At 45.2% G+C, this 27,973-nt stretch overlaps 1 protein-coding gene across 5 annotated transcripts in view; it reads left to right on the forward strand.

The window, feature by feature from the left end:
• Positions 1 to 27,973, forward strand: part of LOC135265195 (astrotactin-2-like) — a 454,017-nt gene that overhangs the window by 206,658 nt on the left and 219,386 nt on the right. For all 5 annotated transcript variants that reach the window (XM_064354593.1, XM_064354592.1, XM_064354591.1 and 2 more), the window contains 3 exons: positions 18,354 to 18,438; positions 18,744 to 18,818; positions 20,564 to 20,701. In XM_064354593.1, the coding sequence (XP_064210663.1) occupies positions 18,354 to 18,438; positions 18,744 to 18,818; positions 20,564 to 20,701 (298 nt within the window). The remainder of the gene's footprint in view (positions 1 to 18,353; positions 18,439 to 18,743; positions 18,819 to 20,563; positions 20,702 to 27,973) is intronic.

Genomic DNA, 27,973 nt, shown 5'->3' on the forward strand with positions numbered 1-27,973 from the left:
TGCTCACTGGTTTTGCAGCAAGGCGATTTCCCCTTAAGACGGCTTGTGGTTTTGAGCGATTCGAGGCAGGGTATTGCTGTTTGCAAAAGTTGCTGCATTGCAGTTAGATTGAATGCCACCCTGCCCCCCACAAGATGTGCCTCTGCACTTGTTTGATAAGTGGAACTCTTGAGTAGTTTGGCATTCAAGTCACCTGCCACCTCTGCGCTAGAGAGCGTAAGCTAATGAGCTAATGACCTGCTCAACATAAAGTGTGGAGCAGGAAGATAATTCTTGAAAACAAACAGCACGATATAAGTGCGCTTCACTAAAGTGACAATGACCTTATTTTTTTGAAGATAATGTAATTTCTCCTTTGAAGTCTTTTTGGCTCTTTGTCTGCCTCGATTTGCTTTGGTAGAATCTGAGTGCACGTATGTGTGATTTTAGCAGTATGAATGGGGTGCTCCTTTCCCAGATGGCATGCTCAGTGGCTGGAGCCATGTGCATGAGGGAGGCTCAGGTGTTCCACAGAGATGGCTCAGATTCACTCAGACAGGCAGCGAAGGTTAGAGGCTTCAAAGGGAAGCATGCTCTGTTAACAGCGCCAACGTCCAGCCGGAGCCCAGATCCATCAAACGCTCTCTTCGTCTCTCCGCCTGCTTTTCTTCCTTTATTTTTCTTTATTCAAAAGTGGTGAGTTTTGTTCCATTTACCTCAGAACCCATGCCAGTCCCAGCCCTGACTTTAAAGGGGAATTTTCCATGCCAGGAGTTGAAGCCATAGGTGCTATGCGTATGAAAGTCAAAGACGGGATAGAACAGACAGCGCACATGCACACACTCACACGCACAATTAGCAATTCAGGATAGGAATAAGATAGAAAGGGGAACAATTGTTCATGTAAAAAAAAACAACTGTAACTTTAATCGACTTAATGAAAGTTTGCTCTCTGCTGTAAACCAGACACACATAGAAAGTGTTAAGTTGGATGTGAAATACATTATTTTCCTGAGGTGTGATCTATTTGACAGATTCCTCCCCTTGTGTCACAGCTGAACTTGTTTGCATATATTTTCACCTGAAATGTGAGAGAATAAATTTAGCCTTCAAACACACAGCATACACTAAATCTGCAAGGTGAATTTGACCATAACATATCTGATAAGGTTCACATGATTACATAGTCCACCTTGCTTGGCTCGTTATGGATGGCAACAGAAAATAAAAGTACTGTCAAAGACAGCCACTGCAATGCGTACACTGCCTGCTTGCTTTCCTAGAGGGTGAGAGTATGCTGTTGTTCCATGAAAATGTCCACTTGCACTGTATCAGGTGAACTCCTTACGATGGCAGCGACATGTTTGGACATCATCATTTCTGCTGCGTGGATAGCTTTTCTCATGCCGTTATTAAAGGTGTTTTATTGAGCAGAATAAGACCTCTAATTGAGCATGGTCGCACTCTCAGAAAGATTGGTTTCCTCTGAAAATCCAGTCAAGCACTCCCTGAGACCCAAAACTACTAGCAGTAGAAGATGAGGACAGATTAAAGTGTAATATGAGAAACAGGACCACACTGAATTTCACCCACCCCTCAGCTCCATTGTGAAAGTAAGACAAGCCTCAAGGAACACAAACTAAGAAAGGCATGCATTAGTGATAAAGATCATGAATCATGTTGCGGTCCTGTGGTTATTCTCTAGCAGGAAAGTTAACAAAAGGTTAATTTATTTTTTGGCTTTGACTAAGCGTGCCAAGAGGCATTCATGAGTGAGTGTCACAAAAGTCACTACAATGCTGAAAAATTCATCTTAAACTAGCCTAAGTTGGTCAAGTTGGCTTAAGCTGCATTTTCGACCATTCTGCCAGCTGGTTTTTGCTGGTCGATTAGCTAACCAGTGTATAGTCAGCTATCCCACCACCAGCTTACTCTACCAACTTAACCACCTTTGTCCAGCCACAAACTAGCTATGACCAGCTTAGAAACCCAGCTGGTCTTCACTGGAATGTTGAGCAGGGGATGCTTTTGTTTCACCTTTTTATAGCCCCAAGTACTATTACTCCCTTGGTTTATAAAACCATTCACCAAAACCGTTATCACAGATCAGCATCATCAGATGATGATATTACATCAAAGGACTTGGCTGAGGGCTGGGACAAATGATGCAGTGAGCTATCTGGTTAATTTAAAGATCAGTCAATCTATGCAGTATGTTCTTGGGAGGTGGGGTAAAGAATCTCTTAGCTGCATTGTTTTAGTTCTGGGATTCTAGGATGGATTGGTTCCAAAATTCTTGCTCCAGTTATGATAAAAGCCATGAAAAAGGAATGTGAACACCAGCTGGTTTGAAGGTCAACAGAAGCACACTCTCTACTATAAGCAAATAATATAAATCCATCATGTGTAAAAGGTCTCCACTAGACTCTGCGCATTGCAGTGAAGAGAGGCAGTTTAACCGGGGGACTCAGCCTCGTTACAGAGAGATTGGAAGAGATCCGTCATGCAGTGAAGGAGCTATGAAAGCATCAGGCCTCATTTTCAGAATTTCCTGTTCATTGGCATTCAGGACTCATGCTGTAAACCCCTTCCAGGGTTAGAATACCATTTCATAACTATGCATTAAGCACAGAGAAAGTGATGTGAAGCATTCTTTCTGTGTCAAGCTATGACCTTGATATTATCTAGTTAATTTTTAGGTTCCTTTAATCCAGGTTCTGTAGTTGTCCAGGTGGTGGGTGGTTAAAGCAGCCAGTACTTTAATGTGTAATCCAAGCTTTGCACCTACACAAGATGAAAGTTCCAGGTGAGATTGATCTTCCATCCTAAATGTCAGACGCCTGCTGAAAATGACCACCCCCCCCACCCCACTCCATTGGGTATCTGTTGAGAATTATGTGCAGGAGAGCTAATGCACCTGAACAAAAGAAAGAGCTATATATGTGAGTGTGTGTGTGTGCGTGTGTGTGTGTTTGTGTACATGTTTGTGCATGTATGCATGTGTGGATGTATTGGCTGGTTTGTGTGCATTTATGTGCAGGGGTGTATTTGTGTGTGTGTGTGTGTATGTGTTTCTGTATGTGTGTGCGTGTTTCTGTGTGTGTTTCTGTATGTATGTGTGCGCATGTTTCTGTGTGTGTTCATGTGTGTATGTTGTGTGTACACGTGTAATTGAGTATGTAGATTTTTGATCTCAATGGGACTTCCTAGTGAAATAAAGGTTAAATAAAATAAAATAAATAAATGTACATTCCGTCTGCATAGCCTCACTTTGTCCAAAAGATGACAGTTTCCTCACAGTGATAAAAGATGACAGTTTCCAATTACGTGGAGTGTATAGAAGTGGCTGTCACCATTTGTCTGAGTCTTGATACTGTCAGATTATCGGTGGAGATGCTCCGTATGGTCGCCTGCTCTCCTGAGGGCTACTCTTCCTGTCTCAGCACAGTCAAAGTCTCACACAGATCGAGGCCGACCTCCCTTGTGACTGCCTGACACTGACTGCTCCTGGATAGTTTTCCTGACTAGATGATAAGCATCTAAATGGCCCTCTCATCCCATGGCATCTCCATCCTCCTGCTCGTTCTTGCAAGATGGCATTATTTCTCTTTACCATTTCATGCTTTCGTGTGCAGGCGGAATAATTTATATATACATTTTAAACAACAAATTTCCCCAAAATGGGATGCCGGCACGATATTTGTCAAGCTGTAACTGCATCGTTGTGGACGCCCAATCTGGTGCAGTTAAATTGCCGAAATAACCTTTAACTGAGATAAGCCTTCAAAATTCCTTTCAAAGTTTGATAAACACTTTGGATTACAGGAGCGGAGAGACTGAAGCAAGCTTCTGTGCTTTTGTGGTTGTTTTTTGAATTTTATTTTCTTTCTTTAACTGGGCGTTTAGCAAATGATCTGATAAAAGCAATTTGGGAAGGAGGCATAATCTCCTCTATTTATTTTGTGGCTGAAGGCATCACGGGCTGTGTCCGTGTAGCAAGAGCTTATTAAATACCAGGATCTGCTGCCTGCTGCTTTTAAAAAAATAAGAGATTATTATTCGCACAGATATTGTGGAGAGTTTTGCGAGTTCAGGGATTCCTTGAAACAGAGGGAGCCATGGAATTAAAAAGTGGTCACACAGAGAAGTCATCTGAATAAGTGACATATGGAAATCTCAGAAGACAGAGGTTGTGAGATGATTTGTCCTTTTGAGGTGTGCATTGTTCAGTGGAGTGCTGGTGGGCATAATGAATGTCCTGCTCTCATAAAAGCTTAAAGACACTGTTATATATGTGAAATAACCAATGAACTGCTATATGTGTGCTTTTCCTGATTTGAAATTATTGTAAAAAAATTAAAAAATTAAAAAAATTATAATCCCCACATGGTGTATCTGGGCCTTATGAAGGTAGTTACAACATTTGGAAAGGGTAAAATTATATTTCTTATTGTTGGCTTGTGCGTGCGTGTGTGTGTGCCTAAATGTGTGTGTATGCATGCCTGGGTGTTCCTGTGTGTGTAATTAGAATGTATTTCTTCTACTTAAAGTGCTTTAAGTAAAGCTACTTTACTACTTTATATTTTGGATTTATGAATGCTTGTCACTGTCTGTCATTTAAAATGACCAAGGAATCAGAAATGCAAGTCAATGGGCTTAAATATCTAGAGAGATCACAGTTACCAGTCAGTTGCAATGCAGCAGTAAATGTTTCCTACAAAGCCATCTAAGTGGCGGGTTTCAGACAATTTCACAAGGTCAATTAAGAGCTCTGAGACCTTTTCAATTTCAGCTCTGTATCTGAATAGGTCTTTTAGAGGGTACATGAAACTGCATGCACATTTGCCTGTAAGCTCCTTAATTATTCATTAAGTGAGTTTATGAAGCAGTCAAACAGATTCATGCACTTCCTGTTTTGTGAGTGAACAGCTATTACCTTAATGAGGTGAAAATGGAAGCTTCTTCCCCCTTCACTCCTCACCAAAAGACAAGGCCCGGAAAATCACCAGAAAAAACCCAACCTGGCGTAGACTGGGATGCTTTCCATCCCTGCCATGTCATCCATGTTTAACACCTTCCATGGTATTTGAAGGCCACTGTCTTCCACTGACTATCCGTAGCCGTTCACATCAAATTCAAAACCTTGATGCTAGCCAGTGAGGCTAGGGGACTCCCTCCCAAGGGGACGGCCCCTTCATACCTTCACAAGACCATCAGAACTTCTTTTTTCGTTTTTTTCCCCCTGGGCCTTCTGACCTTCCCTCACCCTGAGTTTGCAGACCGCTCCAGCCCTGTCCCTCCCCCCTTAATTCCACACCTTTACACAACCTGGAACCCCTGATGCATCACCCCTCCCTTCTGAACTGCACATTTTACATCCCTTCATTTGGACATTTGAATTTACCATTAGCTCAACTGTGACTTGTTCAACTCATTTTATTTTTTGCTCTGATTTCTGTTACATCCATTCTACCTCTGCTGTAAAGGGATGCTGGTGGAGGATGGGCTCCCCCTCTATATTTCTTCCCATCTGGGAGTTTTTTCTTTTTCTTCTTTTACATTGCATGCTTTTGGGGGTTCTGGTCTGGTTTGTGTCCAGTTTTCCTTCTGTTACTCAGTAAAGCGACTTGGTGACTGTTCTCTGTAAAAAGCACAACAAAAAATAGATTTTATTTGATTTCATGCATACGCACCAGCTCCCTTGCCCAACTGTGGGATTTATGGCTCCTTCCCCTTTTCAATCCTGCACTTCCCAGTCATGTCTGCTGTCTGTACTGCTGACCTCAGTGGCAGGGTGCTAGTCAGAAGAGCTTCTGTAGACTGTAGACTTCTCAGAATGCACCTTGCCCCCCCACCCCCCTTACCAAGCCCTTATACCTGACTAGAGCCTGTGGCTCTTTTTTGTTGTTCATTCCATACAGTTTGATGCTCCTTGGCATAGTTGTGTTATTATTATTTGTATAGCTTATTCTAATGTTCATTAGGGCAGTTGTCATCAGCTGAATCTGTTCCTATAGTTTCCTTCTTAAAGGACTTAATTTTTGTTCCCTGATTTTGCACTTATGTTGGCATTGTAAGTAAACTATGAATAAGAGCATCTGCTAAATTTCAGTAAAGCAAAGCAAAGGAAAGCACAGCAGTACACATTGGCTGACTTGTTTTAGACCACAGACCCCTGAATGCTCCTATACCAGTCACTGTAAAGCTGGTTGGGCGTCAGGAAATTCCATAAATATCTAAAATTTCCTGCATTGCACATAAAACCTGTCTGAGCCAAAACATAAAATAAAACTGAAATAACATCAAAAAATCCCATAAAGTGAATTATCCCTTAAAGATTAAATTATCACACTGAGAAGCATTATACAGCTCCAGATATAGTATGTATGTGTGTATGTGTAGCAAGCTTCATAACGTTTTGAACAAAGGCATTTTCTTGATTTGGCTCTCCACTCCACATTTTTAGATTTGCAATGAAACAATTCACTTGTGGTTAAAGTGCAAATTCTCAGCTCAAAACTAAAAAGGTTGGCTTACTGCCATTTATTAAGTCCCAGAATGAAAAGTCCACCAAAACCTTAAAATACAAAACGAGAAATATTGTCAACAAAACACAGCAGAAAAAGGACAGGAAAAAATCTTCAACAGAAAACTACAAATGAAAACAACCAGAACCCCCTCAAGCTTTCGTCCAACCAGTCCCCCCCTCCCCTATCCCCTTCCCAAAATAATTTTTAAAAAGACTGTCCTCCTGGGCCTGCAACCTCTTTTTTTATAAAGCCCAAAAGTTTTTCTAATTTAGATTTTAACAGATATTTTAAGGTATGTGGTTTTCACCTCCATTGGTGTTGTATTTTGACTTTGATACCAAAAAAGGGAAGCCCATAAATAGACATTAAGCAAAAATATAGCTCAGGGGAAAATAACTGAGTGAAACCCCAACATCCTCCTACCTCCTTCACCATCTCTCTCTCGATCTCAATCTTTTTTAATTTATATGTATTGTGGCACCGTACTGGGTGTGACGGTGCAGGCGGGGCGGCACAGAAATACACAGACCGGAGGTTTGGGGAAAAATAGCCCAACAGGGCTCTTTAATCAAACCAAATTAAGCACGCAACTCACAGCCGTACTTAACAACAAAAGCTTCTTCTTTAAATTAAATTAAAGTAAAGTAAAATAACTGAAATTAAAGTAGTGATGACCCGGAGACAGCTTAGGGGATCCCTCTTTGAAGCGCGAAGAGGGATGTGGTCCCGCGTCTCCGCTGGCTCGGTAAAACAAGTGCAAATTTACAAACAGATATTTCACCGCTCTGTTCTCGCCCGAAAACCCCCTCTGCTCAAGGGAGACAAAGGCCTCCTCTTAAACTCCCAGCTCGTTTCCCTGGAGTAGCGGCAGCTGTGTGGCCTCATTGACTTCAGGTGTGATGAATGCCAATGAGGGAGTTGGGGAATTTCCCGGTTGCCGCTCTCCAGGGTCCTGTGGCTGGGCTTCGCAGAGTGGTGCTGTCCTGGGTCCTGAACTGCGAGCCTAGTGGTAGGTTTGAGCTGATGACCATCCGGCTGGGAGGGGCACTGCGGGGGCATGCCCCGATCCACGCCACATCCCTCCCCCCTAAGCGAACCGCCACCAGTGCTTGCCGCGGCCGCCCAGAGTGTGTGCAGGCGGGACAGGGCGTCAGCGTTCCCATGGAGCCTTCCGGGACGGTGGACCACCTCAAAGTCGAAGGGCTGGAGTGCCAGGAACCAGCGGGTCACCCTGGCATTGGTGTTCTTCTCCCGGGCCATCCACTGGAGGGGCGCGTGATCTGTAACCAGAGTGAACTTCCGCCCGAGCAGGTAGTACTGGAGTGCGGAGAGGGCCCATTTAATGGCAAGGGCCTCGCGCTCCACAGCAGCATACCGGGATTCACTCGGGCGGAGCTTACGGCTCAGAAATAACACGGGGTGCTCCTCATCGCCGTGTACCTGGGACAGAACCGCGCCCACCCCCGTCTCCGACGCATCCGTTTGGACCAGGAAGGGCCGGTCGAAGTCCGGGGTATGGAGGACCGGGTCCGAGCACAGGGCGGCCTTCAGGTCCTGGAACGCCCTCTCCTGCTCGGGGCCCCACAGCAGTTTCTCTGGTGACCCTTTTCGTGTGAGGTCAGATAAGGGAGCGGCTGTGGAGGAGAAATGAGGGATAAAACGCCTGTAGTACCCGGCCAACCCCAGGAAGGCACGTACCTGGGTCTTGGTGGCGGGCCGGGGCCAGTCCTTCACAGCCTGCACCTTCTTATCTTGGGGCTTGAGCAGGCCCCGACCGATGGTGTAGCCCAGATACTGTGCCTCGTTTTGCGCTATGCAGCACTTGGCGGGATTGGCGGTGAGGCCCGCTTGTCGCAGCGCCCCCAAAACAGCCTGGACATGAATCAGGTGGACAGCCCAGGTGCGGGAGTGGATTACCACATCGTCCAAGTAGGCTGCTGCATAGCGCTGGTGTGGCCGGAGTACGACGTCCATCAAGCGCTGGAACGTTGCTGGTGCCCCATGGAGCCCGAACGGCAGGACCCGATACTGGAACTGGCCCACCGGGCTGGTGAAGGCAGTCTTCTCCTTGGCCGACTGGGTGAGGGGGACTGCCAATAACCTTTGGTTAGGTCCAGGGTTGTAATAAAGCGAGACTCACCCAGTCGCTCGAGTAACTCATCCGCCCGGGGCATGGGGTACGCGTCAAAGTCGGACACAGCGTTGAGACGTCTGAAGTCGTTACAGAAGCGCAGGGAGCCATCGGGTTTAGGCACGAGGACTATGGGGCTCGACCAAGGGCTGCAGGCCTCCTCAATGACTCCCATTGCTCTCATCCTCTCAATCTCCTCCACGACGGCCGCTTTCCGTGCTTCTGGGATCCTATACGGGCGTATGTTCACCACGGTGCGCTCTGGCGTACGGATATGGTGCTCCGTTAAGGTGGTACGACCTGGGAGAGGGGAGAACACATCACGGTTTTGGTCCACCAGTTCTCTCACCTCTTGGACCTGGCGGGGGCTCAGGTCAGCACCATATCGCACAGTCTCCCGGGGCGCAGGGGTTGTTTCTTCGGTGGTGAACATCGCCGCCGTTGCTGCTGCAGGACCCTCTACCCACCTCTTGAGCAGATTCACATGGTACACCTGTTGCGGTTTCCGGCGTCCGGGCTGGTCTACGCGGTAGTTCACTGGTCCCACTCGCTCTTTGACTGTGTAGGGTCCCTGCCAGGTGGCTAGAAACTTATTTTCAGGGGTGGGTACGAGTAGAAGGACACGGTCACCTGGCCGGAACTCTCGGGGTTGGGCGGGCCGGTTATATGTCCGCTGCTGGGCGCGTTGTGCTTCCACCATGTGCTCTCGCACCACTGGCATGACACTTGATATGCGGGAGCGCATCTCCTCTACGTGTTCGACCAGGCTCCGGTGCGGTGATGGCTGTTCCTCCCAGGCTTCTTTGGCGAGGTCCAGTAGTCCTCTCGGCCGCCGCCCATACAGTAGCTCAAAAGGGGAGAAGCCAGTGGAAGCCTGGGGCACCTCCCGAATGGCGAAGAGCACATACGGCAGGACCTGGTCCCAGTCCTTGCCGTCAGCAGCGACGATTTTCCGGAGCATCCGCTTCAACGTCTGGTTGAACCGCTCGACCAGCCCATCCGTTTGCGGGTGATAGACTGACGTACGGAGATGTTGTACTCGCAGCAGGTGACATGTGTCCGCCATTATCTTGGACATGAATGGAGTGCCCTGGTCCGTAAGAATTTCTTTTGGTATGCCGACCCGGCTGACGAGGTGCACCAGCTCGCGAGCAATGGCCTTGGAGGTGGCGACGCGGAGGGGCACGGCTTCCGGATAGCGGGTGGCATAGTCCAGGATGACCAGGATGTAATTGTGTCCCCGGGCTGACTTGGGCAGGGGTCCGACCAGGTCCAGGCCGATCCTCTCGAAGGGGGTCTCTATAATGGGGAGAGGGATTAGAGGGGCGGGTGGTGGCCTTACCGGGGAGGTGCGTTGGCACACCTCGCAACTGCGGCAGTAGTCCTCCACCGCTCTGCGCATTCCTGGCCAGTGGAAGCGGTCTGCCACCCGCTCTAGGGTCTTCTGCATGCCCAGGTGAGCTCCCAGGATGTGTGTGTGGGCCAGCTGTAGGACGGTGGCCACGTACGGGCGGGGTAAGACCAACAGCTCCCGGACTTCTCCCCGTCTCGTGGTGTTGTAGTATAGCAGCCCGTGTTGCACCGAGAAGTAATTTGCTTCTAGGGGTCCTTCTCCCCTCTTTACCCCTTCAAGGACCCGCACCTGGCTCCAGCAGTGGCGCAACCGGTCATCCTGGACCTGCGCGGTGCCAAACTGTCCTTTACGCTGTGCCTGGGGAGGGAGATTGGACATCGTTAAGGGGGGTACGAGCTCACCTTCCCCATCAGCTTCTTCTGCCACCTCGCTTACTCCAACCCGTTCTCCCAGCCAGGCAGAATAGGGTTGGCCTGATGGATGGACACGAGGTTTGGCTCGTCGGGGCCATGACCCGGTTCCCTTCCTTCGGGCTCTTCTGCCCCCCCTCTGGACAATTCTGGCAGCCTGGTACAGGGCGTGGACTTGCTCCGCAGCCAAGCAACTCCGTCCATGGGGCAAGCGAGCTGGAATGGGGGCCGGGTCGGTGGGCATGGACACATCTGAGGGCGACTTTCCAGAGGTGGGCAGCAGGGTGGGTATTTTCCCTCGGGCTTGGGCCGAGTCCGGTGGGGTCGGCTTCCGGTCACCTCCAGTCTGGGGACGGAAGAGGGAGCGCTCGGTCGGTCCTGCCTTCAGCATCTCTTGCGTGGCTTCGACTCGCTCCACCAGCTCCACCAGGTCCTCAGGGCTCTGTGGTGAATGCTGTCCGGCCAGCTTCTTTGCCTCATGCGGTAATGCCCGGAGGTACCGATCCATGGCGACCCGGTCGAGGATCTGCTCCACGGACAGGCGTTCAGGTTGGAGCCAACGGGTAACCAGCCTCCGGAGTGACGCCATCTGGCTGCGCGCGTTGACCCCCGGTTGGTAGGCCCAAGTGGTGACCTGTTGTCCAGCGGATGTGGGGGATACACCGGCTCTGGCTAGTATCTCCCTCTTCAGCCTGTGGTAGTCCCGGGCTTCTGCTGCGCCCAGGTCTTGGTATGCTTGTTGGGCCTCGCCGGTGAGGAAGGGAGCAAGGGTGTCTGCCATCTCCCGGGATCCCATAACTCGCGCTCGGCCACCCGCTCAAAGGTGTGGAGGTAGGCCTCCACGTCGTCGGCTTCAGTCATTTTTGTCAGGACATCCTTAGCCTTCGTCCTGCTACCCGGGAGCGGTACGGCCGATGCGCTGTGGGCCTGGACCACCTCGGTGAGCCGGATGACCTGTTCAGCCATGACCTGGGCAGCATGTTGTTGTCCCAGGTTAGCCTCCACGAGCGCCCGTAAGAGGTCCTCCATGTCGCAGCTAAATTGGGGAACACAAGACTAATGAAAGAGGGGGGGGGGAAGAAACAAACAAACCAAAAAAAAAAATTTTTTTTTTTTTTTTTTTTTTTTTTTTTTTAAACTCTACCGCGAGAACGAGTGTAATACTCGAGCTCGGGGTAGTTAGCTGCAGTCTGCTATTACTCCGTGCCTATGCCCGCATTCTCCACCACTGTGGCACCGTACTGGGTGTGACGGTGCAGGCGGGGCGGCACAGAAATACACAGACCGGAGGTTTGGGGAAAAATAGCCCAACAGGGCTCTTTAATCAAACCAAATTAAGCACGCAACTCACAGCCGTACTTAACAACAAAAGCTTCTTCTTTAAATTAAATTAAAGTAAAGTAAAATAACTGAAATTAAAGTAGTGATGACCCGGAGACAGCTTAGGGGATCCCTCTTTGAAGCGCGAAGAGGGATGTGGTCCCGCGTCTCCGCTGGCTCGGTAAAACAAGTGCAAATTTACAAACAGATATTTCACCGCTCTGTTCTCGCCCGAAAACCCCCTCTGCTCAAGGGAGACAAAGGCCTCCTCTTAAACTCCCAGCTCGTTTCCCTGGAGTAGCGGCAGCTGTGTGGCCTCATTGACTTCAGGTGTGATGAATGCCAATGAGGGAGTTGGGGAATTTCCCGGTTGCCGCTCTCCAGGGTCCTGTGGCTGGGCTTCGCAGAGTGGTGCTGTCCTGGGTCCTGAACTGCGAGCCTAGTGGTAGGTTTGAGCTGATGACCATCCGGCTGGGAGGGGCACTGCGGGGGCATGCCCCGATCCACGCCACAGTATTTTTTCTGTTATTCTACTGTATTGAATTGACAATGATGTTCTATGTCTGTCTCTCTCGTTCTCTCACACACACAGAGACACACACTCACACACAAACACATGCACAAACATGCACACACACACTTGAGAAAGTTCTGGTTCAAAAGGAGATTTTTCTCCCCTTAGGCCAATATAAAATCCCACTGAACATTTCTGTGTTGGAGAAACACACAGTCATTAAATTCCTGAAACTATTCAAGAATTTCTAATTTCCCCCCCCCCTGCCTTATGAAGGGGGGAGGGGGTATGAGAAAAAGGGACTCTGACTTCAAATCCCTTTTTTAACTTGAAGAAAGTAGAAAAATAGGATAGAAAAGTAAAATGCATCAGCTATATGCAGTATGCAAAAATACCCTACCAAAATACAGGGGACTCACTAAAAGAACATTGAAAATTTCTGCTGGATCACCAGGGACTCAGTCACCAGTGTGCATTACCAAATGAATGCAGTAGTGCCTATGTTCCGGCAGTGCTTCTGGTGTGTGAATGCGAGTGGCATGGAGGGAACTGGAGATTCAGGAGCAATTACAAACTGTAAGGGGAAAAAAGAAAAAAAAAACAGCCAGAGACGGAACACAGAGCAGACTCTCCTTGGAAGTCTGAATGTCAGATGTGTTTATCTGTTTACTGGAAGAAATTCTGTTGAGAGGAAGGGATTGCGAGGCAGAGAAAAGGAGAAATGAGATAAGAGTGGGAGAGAGAAAGCAGGAGAGGGTCAGAGGGGGAGAGAGAGAGATAAATTGAGGGATGGTGCAGAAAGATAAAGAAACTGTTAAAAATGCCTCTGGGCCTTCCCAAGTTTTGTACTTGCTGTGTGTTCCAGTAATAATTCCCCCTGTTTTTGGTGGTAAGAGTCCATTGTCCCCAGTGTGGTTGCTTAGTCCATGTACCCAATGAGAAGGGACCATGTTCATGATCACCGGAGCATTCCGTAGACTGGAGGGTTTTCGTCCACATGCCCTAGCTCTCATGCCAGTGGGAAATGAAGAGGATGTTCACACTCGGTCTGGTTTCCTTGCCCTCACGTCATGGGAATGCTCGTTTTAAGCTTGGGACGGGAAGGGTGGGGTGGGGGGGCCTAGGTGTCTCTTCAAGCTACAGTGACTAACGGAATGGTCTAAATTTAGCCCTGCTCTCGCAAAGGCACCTGCTGTAGCGTGAGCTTTGAATGCACCACAGTTCAGGGATGTCTCTGAAATCAGATCAGGTACAGTAGGTGCCTGGTAGGATTAATTGCCCCCATTGTCTGTCACGCATGCTTCTATTATGCATTTAATTATACATGGTGGCACCACGTTATGAAGACACTTACCCCAGCGGCGAGCATGGCTGCAGCTGTACCTTGATATGCTGTTTAGTGGCTGTTGTAGCATGTCATTGCCAACCAAGTCAGCATGTGAAAGATCTTGTGTAAACAGGGTTATGAGTAAATGGAGGCCTTTGAAGGCCATTTACCAAGCTTGTCCACAGACCACCAGAGTGTGTGGACATGGACAGGTATTGTTTCAGGAACTGCGTTAGCTGCAGTCTTGTTGCATGGGCTTAGAAGCCACGTGTCAAGAAACTAGAAGTGTATGCTTTTTCCATCAAAAATATCTGTGATACATGCGGCAAATGAAGGAGTGTTACTATATACTGTCAGTGGTGGTTGGAGAGCTGGAGGCAGTGAAAGATTAATTTTACTTCCAGGAAATGGATATTTACAGACAACTGCCAAAATAAAAGAACCATTGAAGGAAATGAAGGAAAAGCCCATCTTTTGTCATGTAGCTGGTCTAAGAACAATATAATGGAATAGCATAGATTCTTTTGAAGCACCTGGTTGTTTAGTTTACATGTATTCATTATTTGCAGGTAAGCTGTTTACCTTCATTCTTTTCATTTCACTTGCATTCTGTGTATGTGCGCTTATGTGTTTATACACACATGTTTTTGTGTATCCTTTGTTTCATTTTAAAATGTTTTCAGACCCCTGTTGGTGATCAGTGCACTGTAAATAAAGTTTGACCTTTTGACTTTAATGTATATGGAAAGCAAATTACACCACAGCATTAAATAAATGGCACCCCAGCATGCCCAATGTTGCGCATAAAAAGGCTGCACAGGCCCAGTTTCCCATTAATTTTGGCTGCCATGGCTAGAAGAAGAGATCTCAGGGACGGTGGAAGAGTGATTCCTGTTGGGGCACGTTCGAGTTTGAGTGACTAAAACTGCTGAATTTGCTGATGTTTTATTAGGTCGTAAGCGAATACTCCCTGAAAGTGTTGTTCGTGCATTGGTTTGAGATGCATGGAAAAACAGCCGAGCAACTCTGAATCAGTTAACTGCAAAAATCAATACAGGGTGTAAGCAGCCAGTTTCATCGAGTCCATTGAGACTTTTGTAGAAAGGGATACTGTGGTATTTCCTTATATTGGCAGTTACCTGTATGTGCAATGTTTATGCATTTGTCATTGTTTATGTATCAAAACATCTATTAATGTCATCACCTCCTGTAGCCTTGATACGGTTGTGATTAGTCCTCAATTATTTGTCTGTGGCTTAGAAAGTTTGGTGTCTTTATTTTGCAGAGAGCAATCCATGCTTGTAATTCATAACCTTCAGCAAACTTCTGCCAGTACAAAAATCAATTGATTAAGCCAATCTTTTGTCTGCCTTTATTATATATGCACGAAGACAGAATCATTGAGCCTTAGTGAACTATTACACTTACAAAGCTGTTTTCAGAGGACAGATTAAGTCTAGTAATTGATATTAACATTATATATTGATCAGCACAGGATATCATGCTCTACTGAACAAATAGTTTAGCTGCTGACCAGTAGTATGTAGGTGACTGATTTGCAAGTTTACCCACTACAATATCTCCTGCAATGCACCAGCATTAATCAGGCAGCACATGATGAAGAATCTAAGAAAACAAACAATATGCATATTTATGCCCTATTGTTGATTTTATCCTCAGTAACACTATACTTTCGGCAGTGTGCCAACTGTAATCAGCCAGCGCATGAGGGATCACCTGCTGTGTAAAAGAGCCATTCATCATGATGCTTAATTCAGCCCTTGTCAGGCCAACAGACTAACTAACAATTAATGAGACCAGCAGAAATGGCAGAAACACATGTTCACTTGAATATTTTACTCAAATGAAAAAGGGAGTAATGAGAGTTTTACAGTAAATGTTGTACCTCCCCCCCTAAAAAAGATCTTAGTGAAGATGGTGAATGAATGCGTGGTGCACATTCATCCTGTGGTTTGGATACTGACCTTGGTTTTCCTCAAGATGGATGCTATGCTCTGAGGGTAAATAAGGGTGCCGGGTGAATTGAGTGAGCAGAGATTATCCCTGAGCAACAAAAGCGCTAAGGATTTGCATGTCATTTTACCGGGGAGGTTTTTAATGTAAATGTACATCTGAATTGGCGGGGAAGTATGCCGAAGTGACAGGTGGACTGTAAATGGAATTTAGCGGATGCTGTGATTATCCCCACCGTCAATGTGATGCTTAAATGCTAATAAGGTTAATGGGCTGTGGGGACGGCGTGCGTTAACCGTTAGCACTGTATCGACTAGAGGTGCCGGTTTCCTGCGATTAGCTCTCGGGGGTGTCGGCATGGGAGACGCGTGTTGAGGGTTAATTGTTTCTGAGTAGATGGGAAGGGAGGGAGGGGGGAGGGGGAAATGCAACCTCTGTCATTGAATGCATATTAAAGAAATTATGAGTCTTGATCCTTGAATGCATATGTTTATTATGGTAGTAAAATAAACTAAATAAAACATGATTTGTTTTCGAACATCATTTAAATCAACCATTGTAGTAATTCTGTCCTGCTCTGCAATACTGTTCTGCAATAATGTGTCATTGTAATATATTTTCTGTCAAGCATTTCACCAACATCCCATTGACATCATCATAAACAAAGAATCTGCAATGAACTATGGGAGCTTGAAACATAAATTCCTGCATACGCATTTTTCAACATAAAGCTGAAAATTAAGGCCATCATGTTGACATAAATGATAGCGGACAAGTGCATTGAAAGGCATTCTGATTGGTTCAGAGTTGTGCTAAACAGCTTACTGTATCTATGTAGTATGGAGGTGTTCAAGCTTGAAAAACTACCACTGCGCATAATAATTGGCAAAGAGAGAAAAGACTGGCAGCAAGTTCTATTGAAAAATGCACAGGAAGGTAAGATGTTTTTTTTTTTTCCTACAGAATAACAGAGAACCGCAATATGCTTTTCAGTGTGGGGTGCATTATTTAGTATGGAGAGAGCGCATTGTGGAGAGCAGGAGATGTGTTGTGTAGCATTGTGGGGCAAGTTCTGTTAATGCTGGAGAGGTGCCAGTCTCCATCACTGAAAGTAACAGGCCAGAGCAGGACCCTACTGTTGTTCTGAAAACCCACTCAGCATTCAAGCTTTGACCAGAGCCATAGGCCAGAGTCCCAAAAATAATATGTGCGCTTGTACATGGAGGAATCTGTGGTGGGCCTTCAGCAAAAAAAAAAAAAAAAAGCCAGTGCACTGAAACCATAGCAAATAAAATCAACTTTCAACATTTACGCATTCATGTGTCTATTATATGTGTGCTTAATTATGTTGAACTACAATAATTACATTTGGGCAGGCAGAGGGCCATGCTCAAATTCTGCGTAATAAATTGGAGTATATGTCAAATCCAAATTGGGTTCTGAGTTCAGAATATTATGAATTTCTGGTTGGCATTTCGGTAGGACGCACTCAAGATAATTGGAATTGAAACAGTTGAATTAGTGGTACTGACCCTGAATCTGGTGCCAATTCTAATTTACATGGAGCCATACAGCAGTTCTCATTGAGTAATTTAATAACTGCCAGTCAATGGACGTATTATGAATGACCTCAAGGTAATCTTTTGTCATTAACACATTTACTGATGGTGAAGAAAAGCCTTCACGCAAAGAGTATCATAATGTTCCAGATTTACAAATGGAGTCATAATTACTTCCATCTGTTAGACACACAGAAAGGAATTTGTGTCTGTCATAAACCTGTCACTCACCCACCCAGTTGGGAGGGTCAAAAGCAGAGAGATCAAAGGTGACATGTCTATATGTCAGTCAGCCATGTTTGACCTGTGGGTGGGAGAGGACAGTAATCATCTGTGGAAATTCAAAGTGATAGGAGCAGAAGGGAAGAGAGAGAGAGAGATTGCTGACTGATGGGCCTATCCTCAGGTCGGGCTTAGATGACAGCCTTACAATGGATATGCTCTCAGTCCATATACTAAACCTCCCATCTCCCCCCATTTATCTTCAAGTCTGAAGTGTGCCGTGCATCCTTTTTTCATCTTCATAATCCCATATGAGCCTTGGTACTGGCAGCAGTTCTGCAGTTTCCTGATGCACTTTCCTGATTTTTTTATTCTTTTTTTAAACCACCAGCTTGGAAAAAGTCAAATACTAAAGAAATTTGGTCCAAAGCTCATGCCATTGTTCATCCTCCTCTGTAAAAGACAATAGGATATGTGTGAGGTAAAGAGAGAGACTTAACTAAGAATGAGTGAAACAGAGGGATAAAACAGTATTTTGACTGCTTCAGCCCTCTGTATTTTTGTGCAATTATTCCCATTGTGCTTGGGCAACATGCCCTGGTTGTATGTCATGCTGTGCTAACCAAGCATCCCAAGTTCAATTAAATACATACTACAGAAATAAAGCAATCATGCACACAATGCAGGTGTGGGAGTGAGAGATAAAGATGAGGGGGAGGGCATCAAGAGGGGGGAGAGGAGGAGAGCGTGAAAGAGGAAAGGAGATAAGCAATAAGGAACATAGAGAAGGGGGGAGATAAGGCAAGCTTGAAGTGGGCGCAAAGCTGGTGGGGGAGGGGCATAGGAGGGGAACGGAGGGTGAAGGTAGGGTCTAGGAGCTCACGGTGGTTATCATGGATATGGCCAGCTGGCGAGTGGTGACGATGCGGCGGTGGCAGCGGGTGACAGATGATCTGGGCCGCCTTGTAAGGCATCAGTGATTCGCTGAGGGGCAATCTAACGGGGGAACTGTCATCGTTTGCCTCTTTCGCAGGTGAATGCAGCTGCCATGAGGGCTACTCCCCCGACCCCGTCCACAAGCACCTCTGCGTCCGCAGCGACTGGGGCCGCAACGAAGGGTGAGTCTCTCCCTGCCTGTCCCTTCACTCAAAGGGATATTAAAATAAATATGTGAAATGACAAGGCAAGCGGAACACTTCCTGCCTCTGACCCGGCCTCCAGATTGACCTCCAGAATCGAGCCAAGAGACGTTATTTTTCTTTATCTCAGTTCTTTGTCACATAAGTGTGTTGCTTGGTATCTGTGTATTCATTTATTATGAGTGAGCTATCTGAATAGTTGAAGATAAGTGTTATGCAGTATGAAACCCTGTGACCTTTGACCTGTTGTTGACCTTTCACCTTTGTTGTTTTGTGCACTGCAGTCCCTGGCCTTACGCCAACCTGGAGAAGGGCTACGACCTGGTTACTGGGGAACAAGGACCGGAAAAAATATTCAGGTTCGCAACAGGGCTGTCTATCAACCTGTCACATTCTCTCTGTCTGTTCATCAATCCACATGACCCCTACTTCTACCGCTTGTTCACAAACATGCAGCGACAGTCATGTATTTTATTATTGTCCATCTGTTGGGTGCTGTCTTTTTACAGTTTACATTGTAATTTTATACTTTTAGACATTTAGCAGATGCTCTCATCCCGAGTGACTTGCACAGCTTACATTCTTTTTACGTGCAGTCCATCTGCGCAACTCCATTGTTTTCTCCCAGAATTTGGAAAGCCTAATTATGGTTGTTAGCATGTCTGCATCATTCTCTGTCAATTTTTGTGGGTGCACACAAAGCTGGATATTAACAGTCAATGTGCAGAATTTGAATAGTGAGTGTTTGCAGGATTCGAGTAGTGAAGATATAAGTAGTGTAGGTGTATATGACGTGTGTAGTGGGGCTCTGAATAGTGTGAGTGTACAGTGTATGTGTCATGATAATTTGAAAGATATAAGTAGAGTGATTGCAGGATATGGTGGTATGAATATTGAGAGGTTGTAGCATATGAGTAATGGGGGTATGAGTTGTGAGAGCTTGCAGGATATGAGTAATGGAGGGTTGTAGCGTATGAGTAATGGGGGTATGTGTTGTGAAAGCTTGAAAAATATGAGTGTTAGGGATATGAATAGTGATTGGTTGCTGGATATGAGTAATGAGAGAATTAGTTGCGAGAGCTTGCGGGATACGACTAATGCCTGTATGAGTTGTGAGAGTTTGCAGGATATGAGTACTGGGGGTATGAGTTGTGAGAGCTTGCAGGATATGACTAATGCCTGCATGAGTTCTGAGAGCTTGCAGGATATGAGTAACGAGAGTATGAGTTGTGAGAGCTTGCAGAGTACAAGCAATGTGTGTATCAATTGTGAGAACTTGCAGGATATGAGTATTGGGGCAATGAATAGTAAGAGGTTGCTGGATATGAGTAATGGCAGTATGAGTTGTGAGAGCTTGCAGGATGAGTAATGGGGGTATGAGAAGTGAGAGCTTGCAGGATGAGTAATGGGGGTATGAGAAGTGAGAGCTTTGAGGATATGAGTTGTGAGAGTGTGCAGGATCTGAGCAGTGATGGCTCACTTGTCTTCTTGCCTGAGCCACCAAACAATACCTGAACTCTGAAATGATATCTGAAAATCATATTATTTTTGTTGATTGTGTGTGTGTAAGAGAGAGGGAGAGAGAAAGAGTGAAAGAGACAGAGAAAGTAGCAGATAACAAAAGAGGGCTCAGATTCATTTTACTTTGCAGAGCTGTTGCCCCACAGAGTCCGTGCTTCAGGAAGCATCATCTATGTGTGATTGATTAGATCTTGGCAAGGACGAGGAAGCGATCGATGGCACTGTGGTATCTGTCGATGAGAGAGGGCGCCTGTCAGTGTTTATAACTTATATTTCTGACTGGAGATGGGTGCTGACCTAGAATGGCTCTCCAAGTAGCTCTCAATCACTGTCTGCTCACCCTTGGCTTCAGGGCTGTGATATTGCTTTATTCTAGTCATTCACCAGGAGTCCTTAGGCACCCTGACTTATATGGCTTATATCTGAGATATTAATGTATACTGTATTGTGGGGAATTTTACTGTAACCCTTCAGGTGAAGTGCCTCTCTCAAGGGTGCATTCATGATGGGATTCAAATCTGAGATCTTCTGGTGCAGCAAGTGCCTTGTCAGTGAGCTGCCATGTGCAACTGTGTTTCTGCAGGACCACATACAGCTTGGGGCAGGGTCTGTGGCTGCCCGTCAGTAAGAGTTTTGTTGTACCCCCGGTGGAGCTGTCAATCAACCCGCTGGCAAGCTGCAAGACGGATGTCCTAGTCACCGAGGATCCCGGGGATATCAGGTGAGCCTCTTAAGACTGCCGCTCTCAACACTCATAGACCACTCATAAGCGTGTAGCTGTACTACTTCTCAATGCTCCCTCATGCGGCGTTCACTTACTGGGCCTTGACAGCAAATATCTTTCCTGAAAATTTCACTGCTGTACTGAAAAAGAGAGAGAGAGATAGAGAAGATGACTTATTTACTATACAGCTACAATGCTGTCCCCAAACAGATTACTAACTGAGCCACTGTATGGCGCCAAGGCTTTCTCACACTCACTTGCACGTTTGCAAATGAGTGACCCACCTGAATGATGCCCTGCACTATGCTCGTTAATGAGCACAGCAGCACTCAGCCTGACACCTCCAAAAAACACGGCGTGGCGGGACACTGCTTTTCTGGGGCTCACGAGCAGATGCAGAGACGCATGTAGCAGACGCTCTTATCCAAAACAACTTTTATAACTTTTATGTCAATTTATACAGCTGGTTATATACTGAAGCAATGCAGGTTAAATATCTTGCTCAAGGTTACAGCGCCAGTTTTCTACCCGGGAATCAAATCTTTGCCCTTTAGTTTACAAGACCATTTCCGTCCCCATTATACTACACTGCCACCACAGGCATATGGCGATCACGAGCTCTCTGCCAACCACCTCACGCCGCTGTTCTCCGGTTGAGCCGTTCAGTCAGAAAGAAAGGCTGATAGCGCAGCGCCAAACAGTAATTAAAAACCCCTCAGCCTGCAACGCAGGATAGGCGGATTGAGGCATTCCGGAAACAAAGAACTGGTCCTTCCTTATCTTGCAGACTTTCATGGGGCGTGTCAAACCGCTGAAAGAGCGGCAGGGCGCCCGATAAACGCGACGCTTCTCCGCCCCTTCTCCCCGCTCAGGCGAGGATTAGCTCCGAGCTGCTACAAAAGAGAACGGAGCCGTTCTCCGTCATCTGTGGCTTTGCCTCTGCAGGAGCCACACTCTGTTTCACTAGCGCCGCCGGTCAGGACAGGCCTGGAGGGTCTGGAGGAAGGGGGCAAAGCTACGGGGCCGCTCTGGCTGTGCTGGGGAGGTTTCCTGTTTCCCTTGGTTTCCCAACCGTCACGCATAGTAGTGAAAGGATCCACAGTACGAGCCTTCGTGTCGCTGTGTCCCTGCCCTCCTTCACCTCCCTGTCTCCCTCCCTCAGCTGACGGCCGTGTCCCCTACCTTCTCTCAGAAGAGGGGAGAAAAGGGGGGCTTTTCCCTTGTTGCAAGGCTGGCAGTGACCTCGGAACAGATCATTTCCTGGAACAAAGAGGACTGCCTTTGCTTGATGACTTAATTAAAAAGATTAATGCCTTTCCTGAAAAGAGCCAATGCTTGAGAAAATTGGATTATTAGCCAGACTGCTAATGATCCATGTCTCTCTCACTCTCTCTCTCTCTTGTGGTTTGAGATGAATTTACTTCTGAGGGTTAAAGCTTTCAGACTCCTGCACTCCTTGCTGAAGAATACTTTAGCGTCCACGCAGGCATATTTTCACATGATCAGAGAGAATAGTGAACAAATGTCCCAATGCTCCACTTGTGGAGCATACGCTCCTTCATAATACTGTATAGACCACTCTTAAAATAAAGAAATTCCACAAATTGAAAACATTAGATAGATATGTCATTTCTGATTTATTAAGAGGGAGGAAAATGGAACACCTAGATTTAAATGGTGCTGACAAATGAGTGTCAATGAGATGGAAAAAACACATTAATAAGTTCATTTTCAATGTGATAATGATAAACTATATTAACATAATATACAAAATATATAGATAAATAGGCAATAAGATTTCTACTTTCTATATGTTAACTAAGAAATAATCTGTAGATTTTGCATTAGGAGTGGATATCAAGCCTTAAAAGTCAGAATATACTCACAAAAAATCCTCAAACATGTAAATTAAGTAAAAAAGTTCTAGGTGTGCTTCAAGGGTGTAGTAGTATTTAACCACTGGTGCTCCTTGGAAACAGAGGAGACAAAGTTCATGAAAAAATAAAAATTCCAAGGCACTCAGGTGGATTAAAAAGAAACTGACAAAGGCTGGCTGCCACACATCGAGCCGCAAGGCCTCGGTCTTCAACAATATCTCATGTTCCAGCCCAGAAAATAAAGGCTTTTTAATCCATATGAGTGCCATGGAATTTTTCTTTTCTCGTACTAATATTCCTACTTAAAATACTCATACTTTGAATAGTGACAGTTGAAATGTGAGCCTCAATAGGTTTGTATGAGAGCTTAGGACCAGTTCTCAGGATACCCTTTTTTCAAGGTATTCAGTAAGTCCATAAACTTCTTTTGCCACAAAAAAATGGGTAAAACCTGCAGCATCTCCCCCAACAATGTAAGAGGGAAAGCAGTGCGCATAAGCATTTTTGAACATTTCCCAGAAGCTGAAAGGAGAATATAGAGCTGGCTCTTTGTGAAAAGCACATATAATGGAGCATGGAAATGGAATGCGTGAGGGCTGAGCCCTGCAGACACTGATGGATCTTCCGGCTCCTCTGGAAACTGCCCTTTGCCTGTAAGGTAACTTAACTCCACTGAGGCTCCGCTGAAGTGTGAGCACTAAAACCAGTGGCTTCCGGGCTGAGACAAAGCAACCGACGTAAATGACAGTGTCCCTCCCTCTCTCCTTATCTTACTCACACGCTCACTCTTTGCTCACAAAAAGCATGGCCTCTCTCTCTCCAGGTTAAAGACAGTGCATTTATAGTTAGTCATCAGATGGCCAAAAGGCAGCCGCTGAGAAATTCCCGTAATAGCAGCTCCTGAACTTCCCTAGTTCATTTCTTTGTTCCTAATGCTGAAGGGGAGAGATTTGTGTTTGCTATCACTGACTTGGATCTATTACTGTAAGTCAATACACATGGAAAATAGATGCAGTAATATATCTCAAATAATCAGACAGTGGCAATATCAATGGAGGTAATGAGTGAAACCATTCTCTCCAAAAATCCAAAACATCCTTCCGTACCACTTAATTCACATGCGTTACATCACCGACAATGGGCCGAACCACTTCAGTGGGACACAATGAGCATCACTACTTTCAACTGTGAAACAGCTCAAGGTTGAAAAACGTAGGAACAGAAAAAAATGTTTTGCTTCTACATTCTTGTGGGGGCTCTGCCACAGTTGACACCCTGCTGGCTGCCTTCCAACATCCGACAGTGGCACAGGGAGAGCTCCCCAACAAAGGTGACCTCTGTATTATTAAACAGGCAAATGCGCCAAGCAGTGAGGCCTGGGGGATTTACAGTGGCACGCTCCAAATGCGTATCTTTACACGGCCTCGTTCAACGCAGCACCGCAGAGCAGCTCGTCCTGGGGGTCGTGCGTTTCAAGGTGGGAGCTAATTAAGCTAATTAGGGCTTTGTGTGTTTGCAGAGAAACCGCAGGAAAATACCTCAGAGATCATCTGTGCCAATTTAACGAGCGCGAGACCAAGTTTTTTGCCTGGACAAAACAAGCAGAGCAAATGAACTGAGGTGAACTTGGATTGTTTTTCACTGTCTTGCTGCCACAGCTGTGGTAGCAAAAAGTTGTGGGAGTGTCTGTTTTTTTATGTTCTTATTCATTATTTTAAATTATGGAAACACATGCATTAATTTGACAAGAATTTATGAAACTGCAATTTATGGTTCTCTAATTTACATGATAATTCAATTAATTTTTTCAGCTGCAGCAAATTACTTCAGCAATCTTAGGTTTAACTTTATTGGAGGAATTAGCACTATACCCATAGATAATGTTCCTCTGGAGGCTACGTAGGTTTACTCCTGATCCCCAGCAAGCTGTTCTGTAGTATGTTTAAGATGACATACTACAGATTTTAAGAGGTGACATACTGACTAATTGTGCTGCATTAACAAATAGATGCAAATTGATGCTGATATTTCATTAGCAGTTGTTGTAGTGTGGTTGAATGTAAAGAAGAGCCGTCCCCAGAGATGTCGTAGATCTGCAATGAATTCAAGCCAGACCACTTTTTAATGAGCCACAACATCATTTTCAAATCGTTCCATTTATAACCATGTCTGCTGAAACGGTTATTCTGAGGAAGGCAGTTAGACCCACATATATAAATCTCCATAAATGGTGCGGGTGCATTTTAATGTGATCATTTTACTTTGCTTTTTTTTCCCTCTCATTTATGCAATGCCCTGTCTTGGAACCTGGTTTTATTCATTCATCAGATCTACGGATAAAAATAAAAAGAGTAATAAGGCCATGAGAAGAAAAAAAGTTTTTTCAAGAATGAGCTTGTGATTAAAATTTTGAATAACGGAAAAATTTTAAGAATAATGTTGCAATTTTATGACTGAAGTTAAAATCAATGACATTTCAAGAATAAAGTCAAAATTTAAAGATTGAAATCAAAAATTTTGAGATGAAAGTAGGGTAACCTAGCTACGCCAGTATCAAACTAGTTGGCAGTGTTACGCCGGGCACCCACCGCACGCGTCGCGTAAGCAGCACGCCGAAGCAGCACGACGCGGCGCGTAGCGTGTCTCCACTGGTTCCGTTTGTGTCGCGCAAAGGCTTGCTTAAAGCTCTATATTCCTAGTAGCTCTCGCAGTCTGCAGTGGGATTACATCGTGTATTTCACGTTTGTTCACGACTGTTGATTATGGGTTAAGTGAATACTTTGGTGAGAGACCTTTTTCAGTTTGTTAATTTGGTATTTCGTTAACTCGTAAATACGTGAGAAAGTAAACGCTTTCAAGAATTACCATAAACTTAAATCGCAACGTAGCCTGCATAACAATCAATCTCAAACTGTATTAATTTATTTGCTTGGTTAACAAGCGTGCCAATTTCATGAAGAATATGTAATGATCATAATAATAATAAATAATCTGTAATCAACCATTGGGAATTCCCGTGTTGTCTTGTCATTCACGTCAAAACATTTATAGGATCAGATTTAGTAAAATCAGCTAATCATGAAAAAGACAGTAACAGTTTAATCTTGAAGGGATATGAACACCACAACGCCATGAACACCGGAAGCTTTGAAGTACAAGTGCAATAAAGGCTTGCTTACAACTTCATTTATAAAATAGGTGCATTTTCATCGGCAAGACCACTAAATAATCTGATTTTTTAAAGCTCTGTGGATTATCTGATTTTTATTAACAAGCCCTTTTTGAAAGCACGGCGAACGAAGACATCGGAGAAGTCAAATAGGCTGAGCAATGGTTGGTTAAAAACTACCTTCCAACACTCGAGCTAACAAACCGCTGCTCGGTGCATTCACTTCTACGTCATTCAATAGGCTACGTCTTTCTGTGGTGTATTTTCAAATTTACCCCACCCCCTCCGCAAAATAAGACAGCGAAACTAAGTTTGCCTTTTCCCCAGGTTCCAGTTATTTATTTATTTATTTATTTTTACAAAATGAAAAGGCTTGTATTTTTTTAGCTGCTTATAAAATATCTGGGAGGTAACTAGGGACACACCCCCAGTAATATAAGGATGAAATATAAATCAGAGCATGTATACCTAGCATTTTAGAGCATATTTCTGTGTATAAACAGGCCATCGTGACGTGCGACAAGCCAAAAAAATAGAACAGAAGCGAAAAACTACGCTTCAGTTCGCTTGTGTCGCGCGAGCTTCGCAGCCGGTACGCGACGCGTTCGCATCTGGGGGAGACGACGTCGCCCGCTGCCGTTGTAATAACAGTACTTCAACTACGCTTCAGTTACGCGCGTAATACGCGCGCAGTGCGCTCGCGGTCGATACGCGTGCGGTGGGTGCCCGGCTTTAGTACTATAGATATGGGCTACATTGTACAGTTGTCACTGCTCTAAAACTGGATATGGAGTATTAGTTGCATACACTGGTGTATCTCTGTAAATCTGCAGCAAGCACAAATGCTGCTTGCAGGTAGTTCGATTTTAAGTAACTTTAACCTCTAACCTTCAGCTATTTTCTGGAAATAGGACCATCAAAATAGTGTCCTGTGCCTTTATAACACTGGTGCAAACACAATAACTGCCTCCACCAAATTAATGAGTCATATTAATCATATCAAATAAAAAAAAATTTTTTAAATCTTAAATTTAACAGGTTCTTCAGAGCTATTCATAGATATTATTATTCTTCACTGAGGAAATTAATCTTAAAAAAAAAAAAAAACTATTTAAGGCTGAATCCATATTTAATAGTGAACTCATTTCAAATTGTAATGCAGTGTTATTAACTGAGACCTCAGCTTAGCTGTATATTTTTGAGTGTCTGTGACAAGAGAGCGTATTGCTGTCAGATGATCTAAGTGACCTAGCCGGAATATACACTCACCTGTACACTCTGTACACTCACATATACTGTACACTCACCGGCCACTTTATGAGGTACACCTGTTCAACTGCTCGTTAACGCAAATATCTAATCAGCCAATCACATGGCAGCAACTCAATGCATTTAGGCATATAGACATGGTCAAGATGATCTGCTGAAGTTCAAACCAAGCATCAGAATGGGGAAGAAAGGTGATTTAAGTAACTTTGAACATGGCATGGTTGTTGGTGCCAGACGGGCTGGTTTCAGAAACTGCTGGGATTTTCACATGCAGCTATCTCTAGGGTTTACAGAGAATGGTCCAAAAAAGAGAAAATATCCAGTGAGTGGCAGTTCTCTGGGCGAAAATGCCTTGTTGATGGCAGAGGTCAGAAGAGAAGGGCCAGACTGGTTCGAGCTGATAGAAAGGCAACAGTAACTCAAATAACCACTCGTTACAACCAAGGTATGCAGAAGAGCATCTCTGAACACACAACACGTTGAACCTTGAAGCAGATGGACTACAGCAGCAGAAGACCACACCCAGTACTAGCAAGTACCTAACAAAGTGGCCAGTGAGTGTATATAGTATGCTTTGGCCACTCATAAAATTACCTCACATCGCAATTTTGGCACCTAAGGCTCATGGTACGGGTACGCAAGAGAAACGGGTGATAGCTTCTCCCATATATTCCCTACTGGAATCCCCCACCTCCCCCCTTCATATTTGAACACCTGACAAAGTGTGAATTACACACAGGGACTAAGACAAGAAAAAAAAACAATTGTCTGACTACAGTACAGCGGAAGCAACAAAGACTTCAAAATGTGTTCCTCACAGGCTCTTTTTAGATGTTTATGTAAGTGGAACAGAGTTGATGTACTGAGTCATTGTCTAACAGAATAATAGCTGTGTAAGACACACACAAATGCAGTTGAGGTGACAGAAAATCTGTTGACACGTGCAGGTAATTT

Source organism: Anguilla rostrata, chromosome 10 (genome assembly GCF_018555375.3).
Source record: "Anguilla rostrata isolate EN2019 chromosome 10, ASM1855537v3, whole genome shotgun sequence".
Classification (NCBI taxonomy): domain Eukaryota; kingdom Metazoa; phylum Chordata; class Actinopteri; order Anguilliformes; family Anguillidae; genus Anguilla; species Anguilla rostrata.